The 26,921-nt window shown below is 29.9% G+C and overlaps 11 protein-coding genes across 11 annotated transcripts; 7 read left to right on the forward strand and 4 right to left on the reverse strand.

Annotated features, from left to right (window-relative positions):
- Window positions 1-1,644: 1,644 nt before the first annotated feature.
- Window positions 1,645-4,356, forward strand: GO595_001386 (uncharacterized protein; the record flags this gene model as incomplete). Its single annotated transcript, XM_067914178.1, has 1 exon — window positions 1,645-4,356. The coding sequence occupies one exon, from the start codon at window positions 1,645-1,647 to the stop codon at window positions 4,354-4,356; it is 2,712 nt and encodes a 903-aa protein (XP_067778378.1).
- Window positions 4,357-6,061: 1,705 nt separating this feature from the next.
- GO595_001387 (uncharacterized protein) lies at window positions 6,062-6,643 on the forward strand (the record flags this gene model as incomplete). Its single annotated transcript, XM_067914179.1, has 1 exon — window positions 6,062-6,643. One exon carries the CDS (start codon window positions 6,062-6,064, stop codon window positions 6,641-6,643), a length of 582 nt encoding a protein of 193 aa, XP_067778379.1.
- Window positions 6,644-12,868: 6,225 nt separating this feature from the next.
- GO595_001388 (leucine-rich repeat domain-containing protein) lies at window positions 12,869-14,125 on the forward strand (the record flags this gene model as incomplete). Its single annotated transcript, XM_067914181.1, has 1 exon — window positions 12,869-14,125. One exon carries the CDS (start codon window positions 12,869-12,871, stop codon window positions 14,123-14,125), a length of 1,257 nt encoding a protein of 418 aa, XP_067778380.1.
- Window positions 14,126-15,207: 1,082 nt separating this feature from the next.
- Window positions 15,208-15,861, forward strand: GO595_001389 (uncharacterized protein; the record flags this gene model as incomplete). The annotated part of the gene is made up of 1 exon (XM_067914182.1): window positions 15,208-15,861. One exon carries the CDS (start codon window positions 15,208-15,210, stop codon window positions 15,859-15,861), a length of 654 nt encoding a protein of 217 aa, XP_067778381.1.
- A 1,817-nt stretch (window positions 15,862-17,678) lies between these two features.
- GO595_001390 (uncharacterized protein) lies at window positions 17,679-18,557 on the forward strand (the record flags this gene model as incomplete). The annotated part of the gene is made up of 1 exon (XM_067914183.1): window positions 17,679-18,557. One exon carries the CDS (start codon window positions 17,679-17,681, stop codon window positions 18,555-18,557), a length of 879 nt encoding a protein of 292 aa, XP_067778382.1.
- Window positions 18,558-18,712: 155 nt separating this feature from the next.
- Window positions 18,713-19,294, reverse strand: GO595_001391 (uncharacterized protein; the record flags this gene model as incomplete). Its single annotated transcript, XM_067914184.1, has 1 exon — window positions 18,713-19,294. The coding sequence occupies one exon, from the start codon at window positions 19,292-19,294 to the stop codon at window positions 18,713-18,715; it is 582 nt and encodes a 193-aa protein (XP_067778383.1).
- Window positions 19,295-22,435: 3,141 nt separating this feature from the next.
- On the reverse strand, window positions 22,436-23,149 carry GO595_001392 (Phosphoethanolamine N-methyltransferase-related protein; the record flags this gene model as incomplete). Its single annotated transcript, XM_067914185.1, has 1 exon — window positions 22,436-23,149. The coding sequence occupies one exon, from the start codon at window positions 23,147-23,149 to the stop codon at window positions 22,436-22,438; it is 714 nt and encodes a 237-aa protein (XP_067778384.1).
- Window positions 23,150-23,390: 241 nt separating this feature from the next.
- GO595_001393 (sperm-associated antigen 16 protein-like) lies at window positions 23,391-24,047 on the reverse strand (the record flags this gene model as incomplete). Its single annotated transcript, XM_067914186.1, has 1 exon — window positions 23,391-24,047. The coding sequence occupies one exon, from the start codon at window positions 24,045-24,047 to the stop codon at window positions 23,391-23,393; it is 657 nt and encodes a 218-aa protein (XP_067778385.1).
- A 70-nt stretch (window positions 24,048-24,117) lies between these two features.
- On the forward strand, window positions 24,118-24,854 carry GO595_001394 (E3 ubiquitin-protein ligase RBBP6-like; the record flags this gene model as incomplete). The annotated part of the gene is made up of 2 exons (XM_067914187.1): window positions 24,118-24,734; window positions 24,827-24,854. The coding sequence occupies 2 exons, from the start codon at window positions 24,118-24,120 to the stop codon at window positions 24,852-24,854; spliced, it is 645 nt and encodes a 214-aa protein (XP_067778386.1).
- Window positions 24,855-25,007: 153 nt separating this feature from the next.
- Window positions 25,008-25,667, reverse strand: GO595_001395 (uncharacterized protein; the record flags this gene model as incomplete). Its single annotated transcript, XM_067914188.1, has 1 exon — window positions 25,008-25,667. The coding sequence occupies one exon, from the start codon at window positions 25,665-25,667 to the stop codon at window positions 25,008-25,010; it is 660 nt and encodes a 219-aa protein (XP_067778387.1).
- A 266-nt stretch (window positions 25,668-25,933) lies between these two features.
- On the forward strand, window positions 25,934-26,704 carry GO595_001396 (DnaJ domain containing protein; the record flags this gene model as incomplete). The annotated part of the gene is made up of 1 exon (XM_067914189.1): window positions 25,934-26,704. One exon carries the CDS (start codon window positions 25,934-25,936, stop codon window positions 26,702-26,704), a length of 771 nt encoding a protein of 256 aa, XP_067778388.1.
- Window positions 26,705-26,921: the final 217 nt, after the last annotated feature.

Genomic DNA, 26,921 nt, shown 5'->3' on the forward strand with positions numbered 1-26,921 from the left:
GAATATTCAATCGAATTTGATCGTTTTGCACAACAGGAATCAAAACATTTTACGATAGGAATTTCAGAACTACGATAATTTTTTCTGTGGAAAACAGTTTCTGATCATTTAATTTGTCTATCGTTTGTACAATAAACAGTAAAACGAAGAAACATTTTTATTATTTAAATGGAATTTATCTGTTCTATGATTTTCTTTTCTTTGTTTTGTTACTTTCTTTTATCTCTTTTATTTCATCTTCAATACTTTCGATTTGTGATTCCAAAACTTTATTTTGCTGAATAATTTCATTTTTCATCATTTTTAATTCAAGTTTCTTTTGTTTAAGTTGAGAAATTTCATCGATTTCTTTTTCATTTATTTCATTTTTTGTATTTAATTTAGAAATTAATTTCGAACTTAAATCAGTAATTTGATTTAATAACTTATCTCTTTTCGTTGTTAATTTCGCCACAATTTTTTCAGATTCAAATTGTTTGGTTTGTGTGTCACCAAATTGTTTTATTTCAGCTTGTAATTGCGCTTTCATTTTTGGAATTTTTTGATGAAGATCTTCATTTTTTTGTTTTGTATTTTCAAGGATTTTATTCAAACTACTGATTTCTGTCATGATATTCGCGAACTGCGAATTCAGTAAGGCTGTGGAATAACTTAATTCTTTACTTGCTTTTTGGAAATATGAATTATTTTTTTGAACCATAGAAGCAAGAAATTTAGTGTTCCCAGAAAGAAAATCAATGGATAAAATACAATTGTTTCTTTCTTCTTCATTTGTTGTTGATAAAGCAATTGATGAAATTTTTGAAAATAATTTGGAAAGATTAGGTTTGCGTTTGTTGCTATCTTTGGTATTTGTAAGCTGTGAAACAAGGATTTCTTTGGCATTAATTTCATTTTCAAGATAACAAATGTCATATTTCAGATTTTCAATGGTTATTGTAAGCTCTTTGTAACGCTTTCCTAATGGTATAGTATCTGAACTCTGAGTTTCTTCTATTGAATCGCAGTATTTTAATGAAAGAGTTTTGATTAATTGTTGAAGATTTTTCTTTTGTTCTTCCATTTTTTCGAGTTCTTTTGAAGATGAGTAGCACATGCTTTCGAGTTCATTATCAGGCAACGAAAAAATTGCTTCTTGATTTTTAAGGAATTGTTCCCACCAAAAAGACATTTTTGTTTTATGATTTTATCAAAGAAATTTAAATAAATTAAATAATTATTCTTAAGACCATTCACTAAGCATTTTGGAAATCATATAAATATTTATATATAAGGTAAAAATTATCTAATTTTTAAATATTGATTAACATATTAAACTAGTTATTGTTTCTACACTTTAAAAATGATTTTCATGATGTTTGTATTATTTTTTTATTTTTAATTTGAAGTTTACTAATTATCAATCGATCAAGTTTTTCTATATAAAGAAGTATTTTATTTAAAAAATATCTGTTATAAAATGACCAATTTCTTTTTTACAAATTTTGTTCTTCAAAATAAAAAGAACCATTTTTATAAATTGTTTTTATAGGGATGACAAGAAGAAAATATTTTGAATGAAAAACTGGAATTTCAATTTCTTATTCATTCAATTATCGCGCACAAAAAGTTAAAAAAGTGCTATTATTGAGTTCAGGAAAGTAGATGGAGGAAAACTCGCCAAAAAGAGCAAAGGCACCAATTCCTGTTGGTAGGAAACTCCAGGCACCTCCATCACCGGAGATTCAAAAAAAGCCCGTACAAAGAAAAGGAAGATCAGGAACAATAAGCACTTGTCATTTCACCAGACCTCCTTCAAGAGGCTTTATGATAACGGGATATGAGCCAAACTCAGATCAGGATGATTTGGTTCAAATTACAAGAACACCTGGAAATTTTAGAAATAAACCTGAAATCCCTAAAGTTCCTAAACAATTTAACAGAATAAACCCTGGTAGAGAAAGGGCTTCAACGATTCGATCATTTAAAATTTCATCATCAAATAATTCATTTCAAGATCAGAAGACAAAAACTATTGTAATCCAAAATGCAACTCAAGTTCCTACAAATCAAGCTCCCTTAAAACCAAAAAAGCGAACTTTATCACATCATGCACTTCAAAGTATAACAGGAGAGCCACCAGCAGTAAGCGAAACTAGGGTCGTCAGACAAAAGCCACGTGCAATGCCATCTATTAACAAGCAAGATCGCTATCAAGAATTATATGAAATATTTGATATCACAATGCAAAACAGAATATCAATCGATTTCCATTGTAAACCATCGCCACTACAGATCACCCCTGGCTCTTGCCTTGAAGAAAAATTCGATGATGATCTTGATAATAATGATATTGATTATTCAGATTTGTCATTTCCAATAATAACTGAACAAAACCAAGAAAAACCATTATGCCCTTGCCATCTTAACACAAAGCTCCTCGAATTTGCTGCATCAAAGGCATCACATCGACATCGATCTCATCATATTCATGTAGATGAAAACCCACAAAAAGAAAGGCGTAAGAGCAACACTGTAACTGTTCAACCCAACAAGCATCGTTCTAGTACTATCTCACCAGTTATCACCAAACAATTTAATCCCAATTTATTCTTCCAAAATTCCAATTTTATCTCACAAGATATGCTCAAAGAGCCATTTTCTGTTCTTTGGGATGGATCTGAGACAGGAGATTCTATTTCCTCTTCAATAACGATTCCAAATACTCGCGTTGATTATCTTAAACTATTTTCTCCTAACAACCTAAAGCCACAAGAATCTCTGCCTGTTTCTTATGTCCCTTATTTAACATATCAAAATTTATTAAATCAAACAATAAAACTTGACCTTACTTCACTCGAGACTATGGAAAGCCTGATAAGTGCCCTTCCCCAAAATCCCCTTCTCGACCTCGTAGACACAGAGAAGGAGCGCGACAAGTCGCCCGAAATGGAAGTGGTCTTTGGCGACCGTTTCTGGCGGATACCGTTATCCGATACGAAGACCGTTTATTCCCTTCCTAACAAGAATGCGTTTGGCGAGAGTCAAACTGAGCTGAAAGATTTCCCATTTGTCTCTCCTGACTTCTTCCCTGTTAATTTCGAAGATACTAATCTTAATACTATACTTTTTCCGAATGAGTTTAATGAACTTGAATCAAAGCCAACCATAAGAGAGAAACTAAGGTTCTTATATGCTACAGCTGTCAAAAGACAAAAGCGACGGATTTTTTATCCTTTTAAGATATTTAATGATGTACCAATATTTGCATGTAACTTAAGAAAGAAAGGAAAGAAAAGTTTTACATATGCTTACATACTAGCATCTGGAAAATTTGTCTTTGACACCAAAGAAATCAACTTATCCCTTCGGACTCACGCATCAATGGTCGACTCAACTTCATTCAAACTTTATGAAGACGATAGGACGGTTGGCACTTTTGTGGCCGAAAACGATAGCTGCGCGGCCGTTTGGGTTCGTCAAATTAATGACACGTCAACATCTGAAAATACATCGATCTTAGATTTGTTCTTGTTCACATTGTCATCAATAACACCTTCGATAAGTATCGAAAATCAGATGATTGAATGTATTATTTCACCATATATTCTTTTCACTGTAACCCTTCTTAACCATCAAAAAATCGGTTTTGAAAAAGGGAATATGATATTCAACATACTCTTGTCGAATGGTAGACTTGACTTCTTTGTGCGTTCAATAATCAATGCCGAAATTTCACTTGTTCCATTTTCACAACTTTTCACTTGTAAGACACGATATACGATTTCTCTTCTCAGCCTCTTTGTTTCAGCAGCTTCAAAGTGGCTTAGTATTCTCATTAGCAACATTGTATATAATGAAATTGTAAATGGTTTGGACCTTCTAACAATTATATACTCGTTATTCTCTCTCATTGATGACAAAAGTATTTATATACTTCGTTGCCTTCTTCTTCACCTAATTGCATTATGTCCCAAAAACCGTCACCCGTTGATTCCGTTCTTCCGTTTCCTGAAAGTAGCGCTTTGTCCATTCCTTCGAATGTCATTTGATGCGTCTAAGTTCTCCCATGAACCTGCATTTGATAATTTGGAGGTATTGATTAAGGCTCCAATGATTCCGCCATACTCAAGAGTGATACTAGAGCTTGTTCCCTTTGCAAGGAAAGTGATAAACCATATACCGCATATGAATGGGTATAAGGAAATCACAAAGATTCAGGCAAGAGAACTATATTTGTTCATGGTGGCGAATATAAGAGATTTCTTGGAGGCCTTTAGAGAGTTCTTGGAAATGGATGATTCAAAGCACCCAATAATGTTCTCATATTACCAAAACATCAAAATTTTGTTTATGAATTTCTTTAATGATGAATAAAAGTGTTTACCCTACTGAATAGTGCCTATTATTTCTGTTGGTTTTGTGAAATCTGTATTAACATTATTTTGAATTTGAGAGTTGTCGATTTGATTATTGTTTGGTTGAAACATATGAAGTATACCTTCAAGGACAATCACTGCATATTCGGAGCGTTGATTATCTTTAATTGCCTCCTGGAATACAAGGTTTGCAACTGAGTTCAGCTCATCCATTTTGACTGAATTTTGTCGTCAGAAATATTTCAATAAACTTTTTTAATACTTTATACGTCCAATAAATTTCTGAAATTCTCTATAAAGAGCAACTGTATATTGTTTAAATCAGAATATTAGGAACTCCACAAGTTGTGCATTTTTTACATAAGCATCACCCATATTTGTTTATATTAAATTTTGTATGAAATATATTTCATATCTTGATTTTTGCTCATGATACATAAGGTAAAACCATTGTATTCATAATAAAGTTATTCTATTTTGTGAAAGAAAAGCAGCTAATGTAATAAAATATTTTTCATTTTTCTTATTTCGAAGTTGCTACAGTTGTAAAAGCTCATTTTTCTTCGAACGGGATGCATTATAATTCAAATATTTGAGGGCGACCAAAAGCAATGCACTGGAAACCTTCAAATGTTGCAGAACCTACAGCAAGTAATTTTCGATTCAAATGATAAAAACATTGATGATACCATAGAATCTCTCTTAGCTAACTTTCCACAAGTTTTCATATTCATACAATTTAATTATAAGTAATTTAATATACTCATTTTATATATCAAAAGGAATTGATCAGTTATTCTTAGAATTTTTAAAAAAATTGGAATTAAAAGAAAATGAAATTGGTTACATTAATAACAAAATCATTAATATATTTATAAAATGCTTAATATCTGAAGGTACTCAAGAATCAAATTATCTTTTGGAAAAAATGATTTCAATTGAAAACAATATTTCTGATTCTTTAATTTGTAAAAACAAATCAACACCAGACTTTGCACATCTTATTTCAAATGACAAAAAAAATAGAATCAAATGAATTATATAAATACTTTTGTAAAGCACGAATCCATATTTCGTACATTACATTACAAATGAAGCAATAAATATAATAAGAAACGATAAAGATAGTTAAATTATTTCTTGAACAAAAAGGAATTGATATTAATGCTAAAGAGATTTATTTTATTTGTGATTTATTTTACTAATTTTCTATTTCAAAATAATAACAGAAAATTAATTAAAGTATTTCGTACAGCGCATATGGATTCAAAAGGTTATATAAATATAGTTAAATTACGCGTCGGCCGATAAAAATACTCATTAAATTAAAACTAAAAGTTCAAACAAAGAAAGAAGAGTATGTGGAAAATATAAAATTCAATCATAAGAGTAATTATTTTGATTATTATTTGTTTTTAAAAATTCATATTCAAATTGTATTATAATTATTTTTTGTTATTTAATAAACATACCAGAAATGTATGCATTTTATGCATTACTTTTTATCATTTAATTTTTATTTATGGAGATAAAGATGTTGGAAATACGAACAAAACGATTATCTGACTTGTTCAAATTTGACAGAGTCAGATTGATTTTGTTTGAATTGAATATTTGAAAAGAACCGTACATCTCAAAGTTCAATTGATACGATTATTTTTGATAGAATCTGTCCAGAATAGACCGTTACCCACAAAAGCCAGATGGAAGGAGAATTAAAGATAAATATCCAATGGCTTCCTGGTGCAATCATTCCTGTCCTTATACATAAATCATGTACAGCAGAAAGATTATCAGATTTATTACAATTTTCTTGTTTTGAAAATGAAAAGGTTTATTTATTTTTTAATGGAATAGTTTTAAATCCTGATGAAACTTTAATTAAACAAGGAATTAAAAATGGTGATATCATTGAATGTAAAATTGTCAGTAAAATTCAGAATATTGAGGATTTATTTAAGAAAGAAGATCAAACCATTTCACGAGAAATTGCACGAGTTTTAGATATGCAAACAGATAAATTGAGACCAAGAAATGAAATCAAAAAACTTGATACAAACTCATCGTATTCAGATTCAGATTCAGATTCATACCAGTTTTTGTTTTTACAAAGTAATGACCTTACACCATCCAATAATATTTCGACAGAACCTCTTCCGATTCTCTGGCAAAATGAAGATTATGGTGATGCTATCTATAAATATGGAACAAACGTAGAAAGTCATCAAAATGAAGATAACTCTGATTCATTTGATGAAATGAAGAAAGCTTTACCAGAAGAATAACATGCATAAAATGTATTCATATTTGTTTTAATTTCTTATAGTTTTTTTCATTTGTTAAACAAAACGTTTCGCAAAACAAATTTTGAACCAACTCAAACAACTTTGATGGAAAATTTTGAGTCGATGTGGTTGAATTCATTCAAAACTGGATTTGAGTACGCGAACCGCCAATAATCATAGAAATATTTCAGTTAAAACGGAACAGTATTGAGAGTAAATATCCGGAAAATGTTCGTTTCTAATGAAAGTGAAGTGAACAGGTCAATTTGAATACATATTTGAATTTTTTAAATAACTTTATTCTTGTTTATGTTCATATTATGAAATATTTTATTCAATAATATTATATAATAATTCGATTAATATATTATATCAATGATATAATGAATTATTTTTGAAAATAATCCGCATAAAATGATATTCCAAATTTTCATTAAATTGTATTAAAATGAAATTTTTCATAGATAATCTATGAAATGAATGCGTTTTTTATAACGAATTTCAATACCCATACCCAGAAAATCATTGTTTTGAGGTTACAAAATGTTTTAAAAAAGAGATTTTGATCAAGAAGCTTTAATTCCATAGTGCGTTTAAGAAAAACAAACAAATTATGATCCCTTTAAATCAAAAAAATCAATTATCCAAAATTCGAAAGTTCCAATTATTATTTTTATATTTTCATGAAAATTGTGATATGTATAATTCAATTATTGCAATTGTTAACACAAAACTATATGATTAACAAAATATTTGTACTTGATAGGAAACTTTTCAATCATTATTCAAATTAAAACATATGCAAACATATTTATACTTATGGCATAATACCCCAATTTTTTCTTATTTCTTTATTTTTTATAAAATATCTTTTTGTTCAAGAAGTAATTTAACTATTTCTGTATAACCATTCCAAGATGCTAAAATAAGTGCTGTGTAAAATAATTTAAATAATTTCCAAATATTATTTTGAAATATCAAATTATTATAAAAAATACAAAATAAAACAAATAAATATCTTGAGCATTAATATCAATCCCTTCTTGTTCAAGAAGTAATTGAATTATATCTGTAACACAACCATAAGATGCCCATATAAGTGCTGATTCAAATGTATCGAATATATTTTATATTTTTATATTAAACCCAATAATGTTAAAACAAATATAGTTTTCATTCATATCGATTCCTCTTTTGATACAAAAATCTTTGAGTTTTTTATTGCCATCTAAATTCTTCGTGATTTTAATTTCACTGGTATTCGGGATTTCGGCCATACAAAGTGAAGGCATTTTTTTGAGTTCAAATTAATATTTCGCTTGGCAACCGTTTGGTTACAAAAATAAACGGATCATGATGATATCATTTCCCATAATCAAAAACGATCAGTTTCGAGTGAATTATTTTACAAAAAGTTTTATCAGACTTTTGGTTATCATTTAAATCAGATCGCATTTATTTACTATAGCATATTCATTTAATTTCAACATGAGTACAATAATGTATAGATCTTGTCGCGACACACCCACAAAAGATCTTTCCGGAAATTATAAAATAAATATCAATTGATATTTAGAATTCTAAATATAGAATTTCTTCAATTAGTGACTCAGTGTTTATATTTTCGAGCAACGAAACTTCAAATATTTTATAATGATACTTTCCTCCCATATATGTTTCTTATTTCTCTTTTCAATCATCTATTGTAAAGTATTTTTCATAAGATTTATCTCTTTTTGCATTATACACTATAATGATTTCGCATTGCCAACTATAAATCCGATAGTCTCTTTCTGGATCAATAGTTTTCAAAGAATTTGGTTGATCAGGACTAAAAACCATAATAAGCTTATCCGAACCAAGGGTATAGATTGGGATAAGAGCTGAATATTGCTCATCTCCTGACGTATCCCAAAGGCATATTTTCTTGTCATTTAAAAAAAAGGCTTCAGCTATTTTCGTTGGATTATAATCACCATGATGATCAACGCCTTTCAAAAACTTACAAAGGGTTGTTTTTCCTGTTGTGCCGTAACCCTATGATAGTGACCTTCTTTATTGTATTAGGATCGTTATTTGTTTCACCAATTGGTGCTAATCCTGTGATATAACCCTTGAATCGCCCCCACCTATCTCTTATAACGTGTCCATCATCATTACGAGATCGAACAGAGTAAATTGTGCTTTGGATTGCCCCCATTTTGGGGAGGAAACAACTTTTTAAATTAGAATAAAGTAAACAAAAACTCGTATCGAAATTCTGTTGTTTATCCAAAGCTAAAGAGATAACACTTGTTGTTTGAATTCTTTAAAAGATATTACAGATTTCTTCAAAAAGAATTAATTTCACTAAATTAAGCAGATGAAGATAACTTGATACACAAAAAATAATGCTCCATCTTTTTATTTAAATTTTTATATATATGGAGCTTCACACTAATTTTATGATGCATTCAAAGTAGGTACTTGAATTTGTTCCATGTCAGCAACAGTGTTTACCACTTTCAAATTCTTTATTAGACATTTCGACCACAAAAAAAAAAAAAAAAAGTTAACGAAACAAATAATTTGATATATTTCGATTTCATTCATTTTTATCGACGTTAATATTCGATCGAATTTATATCACAAGTAATATTGATGAAGAAATTAATCAAAGATTAATTGGAAAGTTATTATTTAAGCCGAAATTATTTAAACCATTATATTTCTTATGAAGTTCCCAATCATTCTTTGATAGTTCTTCATAATCTCTGAAATAAATGCGTTTTTTATAACGAATTTCAATACCCATACCCAGAAAATCATTGTTTTGAGGTTACAAAATGTTTTAAAAAAGATTTTGATCGAGAAGCTTTAATTTCATAGTGCGTTTAAGAAAACCAATTTAACAATAGTCACTATATAGCGAAAACTCGATTCTTTCAAATTATCGAGTTTCTTTTATTTCGATGAAATATTAATGATAATTATATTTTAACAAATTTCTTTATTGCAATTCTTTTCACAAATCTATTTGGTCAGCATTATTTCAAATTTTACTTGAGGCTAAATTTCTGAAATTATTATCTATATCCAAGAAGTTAATTAACAATTTCTCTGAAACATCTTGCAGACGCACACATAATAATGTTTTTCAAATGATTTGTATAATATCTAAATATTATTTTGAGTTTTCAAATTATTAATATAAATTTTATTTACATTATTAAACAATTTAGAAATTATTACGAGCAAATATGTAGAATCCTTATTTTGATAAAGGAGGAGCTTTATTTGGCATGAAAAAATGAAACTATTTTGTCTTTTTTTTCATTAATAAATTAACGTTTTTTGATCGGCGTTACCACTTTTTATAAATAACATGTTATGTTATGTACGTAAGCATCAAATTCAGTTTTCTTCAATAACTGAGTGATTATATTTTTTATTAATGAAATGTGCGTATATAAATTTTATATACATTCTTAGATCGCACTGAAATGAGCTTCGCTTTTAAATTTAATGTCACGAATTTTTCATATGATTTATCTCTTCATTGTAAACTAAAAATGATTTGAAGATATTCTTTTCTCTAAAATGACGATGTCTGTTCCTTTTGTTGTTTATACCTTGTAAAAAAAAAACTGATGTATTTCTGTTTTATTTGTTGTTTTAGTAATATTAGTTATAATGCACACCATATTAATACGTAAAAGATACGACGAAAATAAAAGAAAACATGTTGAGATGTTCTTTAAAATTACAACATGTCGCAATGGCTGCAAAGTTAATATCAAAAGCCAAAGACAAACAAGCAGTTCCCTTTAAAGGGGACAACTACCAAAAGGGAACCTAACCCCAATTTATTTCATGCAATGTTAACTTGAGTAATAAACAAAATCTTAACAGAAGTACAAAAAATTTATCTAATTTTAATTTGCTTAAAAAAAGTTACAAAGTGAAGCGTCAATTCAAAAATTGAACAGAAAACAATCGTTTGTTATTCAATTATCACTCAATTTCCATATCGGCCAGACACTTTCGCATGACTGTACAGAAGAACCTGTAGACCTACGCCTTAATTTACGCTCGTACCGTAACATTAGCCATATTTGATAATTTGTTTCAATTTCAATTTGTAATTTTCGCAATATTCCAATTTTTCACTCACTTCACTTAAGAGAACGTTAACATAAACAATTTTTTTTTTTTTTTTTTTTGGATTTCTTTTAGTGTTTAAATTAATTTTTTAGTGACTGAAGACATTGGCAACAAACGACATAAAAATTGATAAATTTTTGTTGTTGGCATATACCAAATGCATAAAAGAAAGAAACAAAAGATAAACGGTTTACTTATGATTTGGGGTGCCCCAAATTACAATTTTGAATAAATTCGACTGATTCCAAACCTTTTGATTTGCTTTGTTTGTTCGTGGGAATTCTCTTCGAACATTTCAATTACCGACTTAAACCCAAGTTTCACAAAGTCGGCGTTTGTTTTCAGATATAATTTCTCAAGTTGATACACTTCGTTTTTTGCAAATTTTTCAATTGTTTTACAAAAACTTTTTTGCAAAACTATTTTCAAAATGGAATTTAACATCGGAAGCAACGTAACGTCGTTCATGATGTCAGCGATGTAATTATAAAAATATTGGAAACAGCCATTTCGTATGAAAATTAAACATATCTCATCATCATCAACAAAGTTCCGAAAGAAAAACATTGACAGTTGTCGAATTTGTGGATCACAGAACAAATCATTGGTATCAAAAATGACTTTGAAGAGATCGGCATTTTCTGATACAAACCAAAATCGTATGTTTTTCTTTCCAATTTCATTTGCCGAAATGTTGACTAAAATGCCCAACGATTTTAATGCGATTTCTTTTGATTCAACTTCTTTAAGGATTAAATAGATTGAATCGAGTAATGGATTATAACTTAATAAACTTTCCGTGTTTGCAGACTTGTTCGTTAAGTTCCATATTACATCAAGAAGTGGTACAACACGCCTTTTCCGAATGATTTCGGCATGATTAAGAATTGACTTTGATAAATTTTTTGCGCTTTCAAGTTCTATTTTAAGTTCAGTGTGTTTATCTAAAGCCAATGTTGAATTTTTCTCATTAACACAAGATTGAATAAAGAATCTTGATCTAATTCCCTTGATTTGCGCTAAAGAATCAGAAAGTAAATGAGGTATTTCATTTAGGTAATTCCATATTTCAGTTGTATTTGAAGTCATGATGTTTTCATAATACATTGATTGATTAGAAACATTTGCAAAATCTTGAATTGTTTGGATCAGTTCTTTTTGAAGTTGTTCTCTTTCTTCGTTTGCCCGAATCATTTCGCTTTCGATCATAAAAACAAAATGTGTTATCACATCAAAACTCCATCAAAAAACCGTTTGTCGCACGTTAATTTGATTTTTTTCTTCTAATAAAAAATATTCGAGTTTTATTTGAGTGTAGCTTCCATTGCTGCTATGAAAAGAGAGGAGAATGCAAATTCCTTAATAGGTCAATTTTTTCTCGTTAGCTTATTCGATACCAAACAATATTTGGAAATTAAATTTCCTTAAAACAACACTTATATGTTTGCATCTGAATATGGTTATAATACAGAAATTCCTAAGTTACTTCTTGGTGTTAAAAACAAATGCTTGTATGGAATGATCTTTTTAAATTATAATATTGTTATTTAACTAAATCCATTTATTTATGTTGTTACAGTTTCTGACAATTAAAAATGACATTTTAATGATAAAAAAATACTTAATAAATTAAAATGAGGTTTTTACTAAGCAAAGAAATTCAGGTAATTTTGCAAAATTTTAATTCTATTTTTTGTTATAGTTAGCGCATGGAATGTCAGCAAACGCTTTCTAATGGATATTAAATAATTTATTGTGATAGTAAATGATAAAATTTCTCATACACTGAAAATTTTGACTATTTCCAAGAATTGCAATAAAATGTAAAGTTATTAATTTTTAATTCAATTTTTCGCATAAATTAATTTGAGTATTTTGAAATATTTGCATGATGCCAAAAAATTGTAAAAAAAATTAGTTAATATTTTATCCAAATAAAATAATTGATTGAATTATGAAATCTTATTTTAGAGGAATGATTTTTGTTATTTCTTAATATACATGCAAATATTGTTTCTTTTTTTTAACATTTTTTTAATATTATTCAAACATGCCGACTTAATAATATTAAACTATATTGATATGCCAACCATATATCGCACTCAACCAAATCATACTGTTCATACAGTAATCATAGGAGAAGGTGTTCATACAATTGGAAATGGGGCATTTCTTCGATGGAGTCGATTAACGAAAGTTGTTATTTCGGATTCATTAGTATTTATTGGTAACAGTGCATTTAAATTATGTCTTAGATTAAAAGAAATAACATTTGGTAATGGTATTATTCGTATTGGTTCTCAAGCGTTTTCAAATTGTGTCGATCTTGAAAATATCATTTTACCTGACTCATTAGTTGAAATTGGGATGAAAGGATTTTATAGTTGCAAAAAGGCAACAACAATTACTTTTGGTGATAGATTAGTATACATTGGTTCAGGAGGGTTTGCCAAATGTGAAACAGTAAAAAATATTATTATTCCAAACTCAGTGAATGAACTTGAATTCGACGCCTTTAAACATTGTTTAAGTTTAGAATCAGTTGTAATTGGAGATAATGTTCATATAATTAATGTCGAGACATTTTCTAATTGCATAAGCTTAGAAGAAATTGATCTTAACTTTGTCGAAGTAATTGAATTACGCGCATTTGAATATTGTTTAAGCTTAAGAATAGTTATAATTGGTGAAGCTCTTACATTCATTAACTCCAATCCATTTCAATTTTGCGCTTCTTTAGAAAACATTTATGTAAATCCATTAAATACTGCTTATGCAAATCATCAAAATGATGGAGTCCTTTATGATAGAGCCATCTCAACGATTATATGTTTTCCGACGTCGAAAAAACTCAAAAATTATACATATGTCTTTCCAGAATTCATCGAATCAGTTCAAGAATATGCATTTTATGCATGCAATACATTTAAGTTTCTGGAAATTAATAGATTTATGAAGGTTATTGGTTCTCGTTCATTTCAAGAATGCCAAAAATTATTAGAAGTAATGTTTCCAAATTCATTACGATTTATTGATGAATATGCTTTCTTAAGATGTACCAAATTAACATCAATATTTTTGGGAAAGGATATTATTCTTATAAGATCTCATGCTTTTGCACAATGTATCGCCCTTAGATGCATTTACTTCTTCGGAGATAAAGAATTAAAGGGTTTAGCAAGTGATGCGTTTTCAAAATGCTGTTTCCTAACAGTAATAACGAGGAAAACTTATGAAGGAAATACTTTTGCAGGTATAAGAGTATTCAAGGGAGAAGCTTATGGAAGTTGTCCGCCGATCAAATTATATGATAATGATTATCCAATAGAAAATGCATAAAATCATTTAAGTAAAAATAATTGATAAAATTTTGATTTATGAAATATGTTGAAATGTTTCGTATCTTTTTCGGATATGAATAAAACAAATGAAGATGTAGTAAAAAATTGTTAAAGTTGTCATTTTGAGATTAGTTTTGATGGAAGAATAATATGAAAAATTCAAAGAATATGGTGTTGGTCAAATTTCATGAAGTATAACTTACTGATCACGGATGTTAAAAAAATATTGTTGTCTTGTTTAGTTGAGATTTTGCATTATCTTATTCTTGCAAGAATTGTGGCACAAAAAATGAATGTATTTTGATCACCCAAAACGGTTGTAACATGAGATTAGCTGGATTTAAATCCAATGAAACACAGAAAAAAGGACAATTAGAGAGAATGTATTTAATCGCACAGAAGCCACAAGATAAGGATTCGGCTTTATATTTTTCATTTGATAAATTTGATGATGATTCTTTTAATGATATAATTCAACAATTCCAAAATTTTCTAAAAAAACCAGACTTTAATGAAAGCGACTCGTTTAAAAACATATTTCTTCTTCCAAAAAATGTTTTTGAATGTTTGATCAAAAATTTAACAAATGAAGAATATCAAGCAATCCACGAATTACTTACAGTGAATCGAGATATGTGTGAAAATGTATTACGTTTTGTTATTTATTCTCTTGAAAATTTTCCATATTCAATACAAAGATTAGATTTTTTTCTTCCATTAATATATAGTAAAATACCACTTAAGTCTGCAGTTGAAGCTATTGAGAAATATGCAATTATTAATCCAGAATTATTAAAAACTCAATTAAATCAAGATTTTGATTTTCTTTTCGAAAAAATAGATCATTTCTCTACTATGTATCCACAATTATCAACTCTTATTTCATGTTTAGATATTTTTTTCCGTTCAGATATAATAGATAATGAAGATGCAAAAAAATTTCTTTCTTATCTTGCACATAGGGTTCAAAACCTGAGAATTGATGGTTCAGTTCATGAATGCATTTTAAATCTTTTTTCACACTTAACCAATCCATTCCATTTATCCATCCTTTTTGAGAATGAAACGATCGGCTTTCTAATGAAAAATTTCACAATATTTCCATCGTCGTCATCAAAGAACAGCATCTTAATTTTAATAGGGAACACAGTTCAGGAACCGTTTATTGGGGAACTATCCAAATTAAACGTTCTCTATTTCTTGTTTGTTGTAGTTGGAGTTATTTCAGATGTTTACATCAACAAGAAAAAGTCAAATGAATCTTTGTTATTTTTATCATCAGCCATTTCTATTGCTGTTTCGTTAGTTCGCTTTTCACCAGAAATTAGAGAATCTATTTCTACATCTGATTTCACTCAAAGATTACGAAATGATTATAACACATATTCATTTTCACATAAAGTGGAAGCATTGAGATACGTTTTCTCTTACATAGATTTCATATCTGAAAGCCCTGCAATAAATTTAGTGATGTCTTTTGATATCATCGCAATAATTTCGGAAATGATTTATTCGGATGAAAGTGAAGTCTTAAGAATGCTATTGCATACGTTTTCGATTGCTTTGGAGGACGAAATTAACAACGCGACGAATCCCGTGCTGAATGCATTGATCGAGTTCTCGAAAACGGACGATTTCTATTCTGCATTTCAAATTCTTTTAGACCAACAAGAAGCAGACATAGCTGAAAAGGCGCAGCTGCTGATTGATCATTTGGCAGAAAATGACATGTAAAATGCAAAAATAAATTTCTATAACAATAAACTATCAAATAACTTCTTTGTTAATCAGAGAAATATTTTAATAAATTTAATAGGCGAATGCAAAATAGTTGTTAATTAGATTTATGTTTCGTAAACTAACATTAGAATATTGTGCTCTAATTTAATTGGATATGTATTAAAAATTTTATTGATAAAATTCATAACGAGTGTTTAATGTGCAGAAGATATACATAACAAAAATCAAATAAAAATACATTTTATTAATAATTACATTTTAATGCGATTTTTGAGCATTTCTATTTCTTTTTGATGTTTTTCTTTAAGTTTTTTGATTTCTTTTTCTTTCTTTTCAGTTATTTCGTTCAAATCGGAAACTAATTCATTAATTTTCCCGTTTAATATTTCGATTGCGTTACATCTTTCTTCGAGTTCCTTCGAGAGATCGTTGTTCTTATTCTGTATTTCATTAATTTGTGTTCCAATTTCTGTGTTCAACTTTGCGATTTCGTCTTTTGTTTCTTTTTCGGCTCTTTTAAGTGAACTTTCTAAGTCATTAAAAGAGATCATTGGTAAAAGCTTTTCATATTCAGTCTGAAGAACATTAATTTCATTGTTAAGTTCTTTGATTTCTGTTTCAAATTTTTCGATTCTCGATTGAAAATAAATATTCTCTTGTTTATACCCATCGTTTATGGTTACAGCAAGTTGTATTTCATCTTCAAATTCTTTTTTGTGATTTTGAGCGTTTGTCATTTTTATTTGAAGTTGTAAAACTTCTGAATTGATATGATGCTGAATTTGTTTTTTAGCTAAATCAAGAATTTCATCATTCTCAAATGGAATCAAATCTATTAATTTTTCGAGTTCATTAATTTGATTATTGACTTCAGTGATTGCCAGGTTGATATTAGTTTTCGATTTTTGAAGTCGTTGAATTTCTTGTTGACATTCAATTATTAAATTTTGTATATTTAGATCGTTGCTTGATTCGCTTGATGTTATTTTTTGACTTGTTTCTTCAAGAGAATTGATAACATTTAATTGCTGTGAAATTATTTCATTTAATTTAGTTTTCTTTTGTATAAACATCGATTTGGTTGCTTCCAAAGAAACATCTAATTCTTCAGATTTTCTTTTTTTTGAATTTAATAGATCATCATATTTTTCTTGCATCGATTTTATTCTTTCTTTAATTTTTTCATTATCTCGTCGAGTTATTTCGATAGCATCTCTGTTATTTTCTCCTGCAGGTTTCTTTGTGAGCTTTGGAATCACAAAAACCATCGAAAAATTTTTAAACGTCTTTCGGTGTTGTAAACCATTTAAAAGCTCTACAAATTACTAACGAGAAATAAACATAATCTAAAGCGTGTTTTAAGTTATGACATACTTGGGCCAAAGGTTTATGAAAGCCTAGACCAGTGGCTCCAAAATCACCCACAATTAACACAATATTTAACAATAATCAGTTCATCTTCAGAAGATCAAAAAAGAACGCAATTACATCAAAGTTCAATCAGAGACTTAACATTATTTTTTGATTCTATTGATGCATTTGGGCAAAAATTACAAAAACAAGTTGAAATTTTAAATACAAAATTAATTTCCGTTCCACATATCATTTATTCACACAAATCAGAAAACTTCAAAGTTCGCGTTCTTTCATATGTTGACCAATTTTTAATCGATTCGCAACAAGAAATGATATCTAAAAAACTATTTCAAATAATGGAAAAAGAATCACAAGTGAAATCAATCATAGGTCTTCTCCAAAGTAGCCTTATTGGAGAAGATAAAACGTGTCTTGTTTCATCATCATTTTTTCATATGAATTTTTCAGAAAACACCAATACAATAGAAACCACCAGACTTCGTACTTTCCAAGTTTACCTCAAATCACAAGTTAGTCATTTCCAAGAACCTCTTTGGGTGACAAATTTTGAATTATTTTTCTCCGAAATAATCAAGAAATACGAGAAGGAAATGGAGCCCAACCTCATTTATTCACAACGCATCTCATTTAAAGACGAAGTTTCACTTTGGATCACCCAAAATCATCACAAAGAGATCATTCATGTCATCAATTGTAACTTAATTGAGTTACCCGATTGTATCTATGATACTGTTCTACGTGTCCATCCAAAATGGAGCTGGATGACAAATACACAGCTTGCAATTTCGCAACTCATTTTTTTCGTTGTCATTTTCGACATTGCGTACGTTAACAGAAGTGATGTGAATTTCACCAGTTCACCAGAACGACTTAGTTGCTTCTACGCACGCGCGAATCTTCCTTTCAGTAGTTTAAATCTTCCTATTTGCTTTGGGTTGAATGAAAACAAAAATCTTTCGATTCGAGATTTCTTTATGCAGATCTCCGATTTCGATGAAGCTCGTAATGAGTTTTTGTTTGCAAACTTTTCATCTAATCCTTTCGATGTTGTTTTTAGAGTTCATAAGGCTTTGACAAGTATTGAATGTTTTGTAAGAAAACAATTGAACGAAGAAAACAAAGGTAAAGCATTGGCATTCGATGATTTGTTCGTGTTGTTCTATGGAGCTTTCTTGTCTTCAGACTTTTGTGATGTATTTGCTGCATCGAGATTAATTAATTCATTCTTGAAGAAATTCCATTTATGTCCGGCATTCGAATATGCCAAAGCAACATTGGAAGCACTTGTTATTTACTTGGAATCTCCGATTTAAATAATTGTAAGTAAAATTTGCATGAGTTTGTTTATGGCGGTTATGTAAAAGAACGATACTATAGAATTAACAACTTTTAGAATGAAAACCGCTTTAACTGTAATTTACAATAGTTTATTACATAAAAGTGACAAATATCCATCAAAAAGAAATATTTAACTTTTGCGCCCTGAACGCCTCTTTCTCTTCTTAATTGTGCTTTTAAGATAGATAAAGTTTTCGTTCTCTATGTTTCTTTTTCTTGCAATTGCTCTATATTTGTCGAGTTTTTTCATTAATTCATCCCTAAGTTCTTCCATCTGTGGTTTTACTCTGTTTTCAAGTTCGTTACTAATTTCATCTATTTCATATTGAGTCGGATTAGATGATTTTTCAAAATTGAATTCATCAAATCCAGCTCCCTCCAACTCGAACAAAAGTCTTTCAGTGAAGCCATATTGCATATAACAATCACATTCCTCAATTAGAGGTGGTAAGTAGTGATATGGAATCTTCCTATCTGATTTGGATGGTTGCTGCAAAGGGTCATTAGGAGGCAAAACAGCTGGAACAAGAGAACTCAAAAGCAAGTTCAAAACGTTGGATTTGTTTTCTTGGATATCTTCTGTTTCAAAATGGAGTTCGAAATTATGACGTGGAACAAGTGCCATAGGTGATGAATTCATGGCAATTTGAGCCAGGTGAGCTCCAACGTTGTCATTAGTTGATGGTAAATCTGGAAAATTTATCTTGAACATTTTTTCATATTGATCTTGACTGGGAATAGGAACAAAAAATCGATTAGTAAGCAACCACGGGTTTTTCTCTGGGGGAATTATAGTACTTTCACCATTTGGACTAGCGCTAATGATTGGTCGCTTATTCCTGCTTTTTACATCGTTTTGATTCGAAAAGCGTCGAAGCCTATTGTTGAGTTTTAAGCGGCTCTGTCTAAATAATTTGTAGCTATCACGGAAACGAGTTTTGCATATTAAGATTTCATCTCTGATATCTTCTAAAGCATCTTTTGATAAACGCTTATTTTTTGATTGGATAGCATTTAATATGGATGGAAAAAAATTGATATCTATTATGAGTTTATTCTCATCTAGAATTGGAATCATAAAACTTTTTGATAGCGAACGGTTTTGTAGTGAAGAAAGCGTGCACTTTTTGATTAACCATTCAAAAACTATTCATCAAACCCAACAATATTTGAATTTTCGATGTGTCAAATACTTGTGTATCCAAATAATTTATAAATAGTATTTTAAAATATTAAACAATTAAAATAAATATCAATCAAAACAAATGAATATCTCTTGAGATGACATCAATTCCTTGTTTTAAAATATGCTCACAAGCTCAGCATTATTTGATCGAATAGAAAATATTATATAATTTAGAGATTTATTTTCAAGAAAATGTTTAACAAGATATAAGCCACAATATTTATATTTAAGAACAAGGAAATTTAAAAATTTTGTTATATCATATAAAATCATCAAAAAATTGTAATATTATCAGTATATATATATATATAATTTTATTAATGCTTATCTTTATTATTTAAACATTTTTTAAATCAATTATAAGCTTTTATTAAACAAAAATTAATATTTATTCAAAATCATACAAATTATCATTCATTTGTACAAATCTTCTTATTCTAAAACCTTTTGCTCCCAAAGTGAGCGCGTACATATTTTCTTTATCGAACATAATATGCTTAACTCCGTCCATTTGGAATTCCTTAATAATTTGACCGAACTTATCCAAAAACACATAATGCCTATTCGTTATCGCCAGAAATATATCCAACTCAGGAATAGCTCTTAATTCAACGCACGGAGCTGCCAACACACCGCAATCGCGATGTTGTATTACAGTATTCCACACGTGAATTTTTCTATCACTTGTTATAAACAGCAAATTACCCGCACAAAATGCCATAAACTCAACATCATATCCAACATCTAAACTCAAAGGAGTCAAACTCGAAAACGGTATCACTTTAAGATGATCCGCTTTCTTATTTCTCACTCTTAAAACTAAAGCTTCGCCATCACAATTTAATATATCGTGTGACTCGGCTAAATAAAATGTCAAAATTTTTTTCTCATTATAATCAAATATTTTTATGTCGTTATTATTCTCACATATTATTAAAAGACGTTGACCTTTAAGCCAACGGAAATAATTCGAATTAACAATTATCTTAAAACGCTCATACTCATGAAAAATTAAATTACATTTCCAAACAAAAATACAGTCATTGCCTTCGATATCTTGGGAGTTTCCGGCAAAAATAAAAACATTTTCGTCAATGTCTTTATATGGATATCCAATTAATTGCGTAGGAATGATTTCGCATGGAATGCTCCAATTCGAAAATGTTTGGACTTCTTCGTCAGAAAAGTTGGAAACATATTTAATGCACTTGCGCAAGTCAAAAAATGTTAATAAATTGCATTCGTAGATGCAACATGAATTTCGATAATTGGTACAAAAAATTCGATGTGTGACTGTAGTAAAGCTGGATTGATTGTTAAAGAGACGTCGATGTGGAAATGTGCCATTAGTTTTGACTAAAAGAGGACTTTTCGGTTGAAAGAACATGGCAAAATATAAATGATTAATCGGAGAGATAGTAAGTTGGTCAAGATCTTGTTGATAATTGGGTGGGATACCACTAATATCTGTTTCAAAACATTTTAATTGAATGGATTGAGGAGTTTCAATATCATCAATAAAATTGGGTGATTTAAATGTAACAACATCACTAAGATAATTCATAATACTTTGGTAATTTCTATTGATTGAACGAACTTTGAAGTCTTCACTACTTGGATTATAATTTTCTCTCATTAATTGATATGGGATCATGTTGACAGGTATTGATTGATTACGAAATCTTTGGATAGCGCAGTATGTTAAGATTTTGTTTTCTTCTTTAACTGAATATGGAACATGAACACTAACATTTTTTAAAAGACCTTTTTGTGACGAATTTTTATACATATCGCGCATTTGCTGACGGATGTATGGTTTATATGAATGGTTCTTTGATTTCTCTTGTTTTGGAGGATCGTCAACAAAAGCATCCATTGCAACGACCGTTAATTATAAAAAGCAGATTTGTTTTATAAAATAATGTTTTAATCAAATTACCATGAACACATAAATTAAATTTCGATTTTTCAATTTCTCAATTAGAAAAAAACATTCAGGCTCATAAATTTCAGATATGGAATAGAAGAAAATTTGAATTATTTTGTTTATTTCTTCTTCTTTAATTTGAATTATTTCTAAATAATTTAAGTACATATGTACTATTATTATTTTTATAAATATTATTATTTTTACAATACTTTTTTTATATAAATAATAATAATAATAATAAAAATTGATAATTGTTGTTTTTTCAATTGAAAAATCAAGATTTTCTTCAGTTAAATCAAACACGATATGTTCAAGTGGAATTAGTAATTTTTTGTATATATTTGTAATGTCATGTGTTTTTTCTTTTGAAGTATTTAACATGTTAACATGGATAAAATATGATGAAAAACCCTTCATATCCACCTTCAAAGAAACTACACCAAGGTGAAGCATAAGACTCGTAAAAGCCATAGACTATTATTCGCATAACAACAGCATGCTAGTATTACTGTAACTTGAAACGTCGATTCTTCAAAAATCGATTATCTTTATTTTTTATTTTTATTTTATTTTAAGATTTAATCTTCCCCTTTTATAAGTAAAATTCAAACGATTGTAGTTTCTACCTTATGTTGTTGATCTTCTTATAAAGTAAAAACATTGTAAGCGGTCAAAACATTTATTTAAAATTTAATGGAAATTATCATCAAAAAGATTTTATTAATAGCTACACCACATTATTCGTCACTCTCCAGTATTTTCAACATGATGTCATCATTTGGGAAAATTATAAATGATTTATCGATATTTTCATCTTCACATTCAGATCTTGGGAGCTTCTTTAATACGTATAGAAAAATCGTCTGTTCCTTATTTGTTGGATTTTTAAAGTTGCTTGTCTTCAGAAGTTCCCAGTTGAGCTTATTTCCTTTAAATACAGAGTTCGTAAGGTTTGGATGAAAAAGGCCGCATGTCATAATGACAAGAAGGCCGTTCGTTTTCAGCGTTCTAGAGCATTCTAAGATCGCTGAATAAGTCATTTCTTTAAAATTATCTGAACATAAAATTGCATCAATTGTTGCCTTGTCAAAAATAACATCAAAAAATTCATCTTCATATTTAAGTTCAGCACAATCCATTTGTTCCCATATAAGATTTTTTTCATTTGAATATTTTTCCTTCATTTGATTAATAACGTTATTTGAGATATCCATATTATAAATTTTTTTGAATGAATTCCGCATTTCGTAAGGCATCCGTGAGTTTCCACAGCCTAAATTTAATACAACTTCCCTTCCATTGCATATATTTTCAAGTTTTTCTTTCAAAAAATCCCATCCGAAATACCACTCATAATCTTCAGGTGATGATGCGTATCTATTTTCCCAATATTCTGGGTTTCCAAAGTCTTCAACTTCTTCTTCCTCTTCTTCTTCTTCGAACGCTTCCATTTGCCATTCAATTTTTTAATAGTTTATATGATCGGCTGTTATTTTTTTTCTTTCTAGAAAGAAAGAAAATCGCTTTATTTTATGAGAAAGATCTTTTTAAAATCTTAAAGTAAAACAGTGTAAGTTTTTTAAATAAATATTAATATTCTTTAAAATAAATTTAATGTAATAAAATTGAAAATTAACAATTTATCAAAAATAATATAAAGACATTGTTTAAACAAAGTATTTAGAAAACAAATTAATCACTTGTGTTATCAGATGATTGATTTTGAAGCTTTTGGATTTCGCTCATTAGTTTATCTCTTTCTATTCTTAATAACGACCTCTCTTTATTCACTTGTTCGAACTTCTTTTTGAGTTCTTCAAGTGCAGGTTCTAGTTTCATTTGATCTTTTTTCATTTTTCGCAAGTCAGCTGTGAGTTGTTCTTTTTCTTTTTTAAGAGCATTTAATCCATCTCTGTGATAGTTTCTCTCTTGCTTTAAGCGATCCCATGTTTGTTGAACTTCATCACAAATATTTTGCCATTTCTTTTTTTCGGCTTCCATCTGTGTAATTTTTTGTTTAATATCAGCAACCTCTTCAGACAGGTCACGAAAATTAGTTTTTCGTTCTGTTGAATACCATTCACGTTGAAATGTTGCAAGTGATTCTTCCATATTCATTTTTTTAAAGAAATTACGAATGAAATCATCAACGACTTCATTGTGCTTTATAACAACAGGTTGGTCACTTGTTAAAGCTGATTCAGGTAATTCAAAAATTTCTTCTTCTTCCTTTTCATTATCTTTTAAATCTTCTACCTCTACTTCAACATATTCCCCGTCACTATCATCACTGATTTCTAATTCAGCTTCTTCAAGGATGTATGATCCATTATCAATTGCATGATTCATTTGTACGTTACGTGGAGACCGTTAAGTACCAATCTATTCGATTCAAACAGAGATAGTGAATTGGTACAAGATGTCTTCAAGAATTGAGTATCGTTTTAGGTGTAAAAAGAAGTCATCATATGTCACTATCACTGGCCAAAGTATCCCTCTTTATCGTCTTCGCGATCTCATCATGAAACAAGAGCATTTAGACCAACGACAAGACATCACATTAGTAATCCAAAATGCCCAAAATCAAAAAACGTATAATGATCCAAACGAATATATACACCGTAATGCATCAGTTGTAGTTTCACGTCTTCCCAAAGCGATATTAGAAGCTGCACAAAAACAAGAAGTGGCACAAGCATCAAATCTTGCAACTGAAAACGGACCAAATGCCGAAGCACCAACTGCACCTGTACCGCAGGCAGCGATTCCACGTCAGACTGATGAAACAGAGAAGGAACAACAAAAATTTTTTTATGGAAAATCACAAATGCCTCGAAGCTTTGTATTCCGTCCCACTCGTGGCCGTGTCATATTACCGTACGGTGAGGTTTCATGTTTCCAACGTACAGATGAACCACCGCTTAGTGAAGATCGATGGAATCTCGACGACTTAAAGCGATGGCTATGTCCAATATGTCATCGCTTATTACGTACTGCCACGAGTACTCCATGTTGCAACACAGCATATTGCGATTCGTGTATTACGAATGCATTATTGGCAGATGATCAACAAAGATGTCCGAACCCGAAGTGTCTTCGCACGGGAATTTCGCCGCTATTACTCATAGAGGAAACGCAGCTCCGCGAAGAAATTAAAGAGTGGCAAAGATATGATCCGGATAAATTAAAAGGAAGCGAAGAATACAAACGAATGGTCGAAAACAATAGCTCGAGAGCGAAGGACTTCGGCGGCCAAGGGATTGTTGAAGAAATGGACGAAAACCCCCGCGGATATAATAAGCCGAAACATCAGAACAATAAAAGAGAATTTAGAAGAGACGATGAGGACGAAAATGATCGCGAAGGGCCAAGGAGAAGAGAAGAGGAGAGAAGGAGAAGAGAAGAAGAAAGAAAAAGAGGTGATGAAAGAAGAAGATATAGAGATGATGACAGACGGAGAGATGATGAAAGAAGGTATAGGGATGATGACAGAAGGTATAGGGATGATGATCGGAGAAGAGATGATGATCGAAGACGGGATGATGACAGAAGGAGAGATGATGATAGGAGATATAGGGAAGATGATCGGAGAAGAGATGATGACAGAAGACGGGATGATGATCGGAGACACAGAGATGATGATCGGAGAAGAGACGATGACAGGAGAAGGGATGATGATCGAAGGAGAGACGATGATAGAAGGTATAGAGATGATGACAGACGGAGAGATGACGACCGGAGGAGAGATGATGATCGTAGAAGGGATGATGACAGAAGGAGAGATGACGACCGGAGGAGAGATGATGACAGAAGATATAGGGATGATGATAGAAGGAAAGATGATGATAGAAGATATAGAGATGATGATGATAGGAGAGGCGACAGGTACTCGAGGAGAGATAGATCACCTCCAAGAGGATCACGAGATGACAGGAGAGGACGTGATCGCAGATAATATAATAAATTCATCACTCATTTTTATTTTTGTTTCCACATCAAATCTTTTGATACATTCGGTGTGCCCCGAGACCGTTTACCAAATGATTTTTGTTGCTTTAATTTTATTCTTTGTTAAACACATCAATTTCACTGATATTAAGATAGACCTCTACAAAACAATTGGATTAGATCAAGATACTTCAGATCGGAATATATTAAAGAGTTATAAAAGATTTCAAGTTCAAAAGAATCGTCAAAAAAATCCAAACGAAAAAACTTTACGGTTGTGGAATCAAATGGAAATTGCTTATGATGTTTTACTGGATGCTTCAAGTCGAAAACTTTATGATTCATATGGTATTGGAATTATCAACGAAACAGGATTTTCTGTTTATGGCTATCAAGACGATCTTAAAATTTCTCTTATTAAAAAATATTATTCTCAACAATACCAAATTGAAGGGGATGATGAATTTGGTGGGATAATCACGTATCCACTCCAATTTCAACTCATTGATTTTATGAATGGTGCTGAAAAAGTTATTAAATCCATACAAACAGTTCCATGTTATTGTCCTCGTGGTGGTGTTAAGTGTGCCAAATGTAGAAAAAATCCATTTATGACACAAATTGTTGAACACACAGTTCATCTTCCCCCAGGAGCTCCTGAGTTCCATAGAATCTTTGTACGTGATCTCGGTGATAATAAAGCTGATCGCGGTGCCTGTGACGTTGTTTTCATTGCCCAATGCTCAAAACATCCATCGTTCGAACGATACAAGTCAAATTTGTATACAAACTTAACGGTCTCTCTCTATGATGTGCTTAATGGAAGCGAAGTCGAAGTAAAAAATATTGATGAAGAAATATTAAAAATTCCTATTGATGGAATTAAAAGTGGTGATGTAAAGGTGGTAAAAGGAAAAGGATTACCAATTCTTGACGCTAATGGAAAAAGAGGCGATTTAATGGTAACAATTTTTATTGAGTTTCCAAAAAAGATTTCAAATGAACAAAAGAAGGTAATTAATGAAATACTTCCAGATGATATATCTGAATATAATTAAACTGTGAATAAATTATGTAATCTTTTATTAACATGTTAATAAAATTTAACCTGCTTTAATTGGTTAACCAAATTTTTAAGTTAGAACAATTCGTTTGCACTGAATGAAAATGTTTTCCAAAATTAAATTTCATTTAACATTTCGCTCATATTGTTTTCTTCATGTATTTCAGTAGCAACTTCACAAAGCACTCAAATAAACAAAGTTTTTTAAAGCA

Source organism: Histomonas meleagridis (assembly GCF_020186115.1).
Source record: "Histomonas meleagridis strain 2922-C6/04-10x chromosome Unknown contig_14, whole genome shotgun sequence".
NCBI classification, from domain to species: Eukaryota; Parabasalia; order Tritrichomonadida; family Dientamoebidae; genus Histomonas; species Histomonas meleagridis.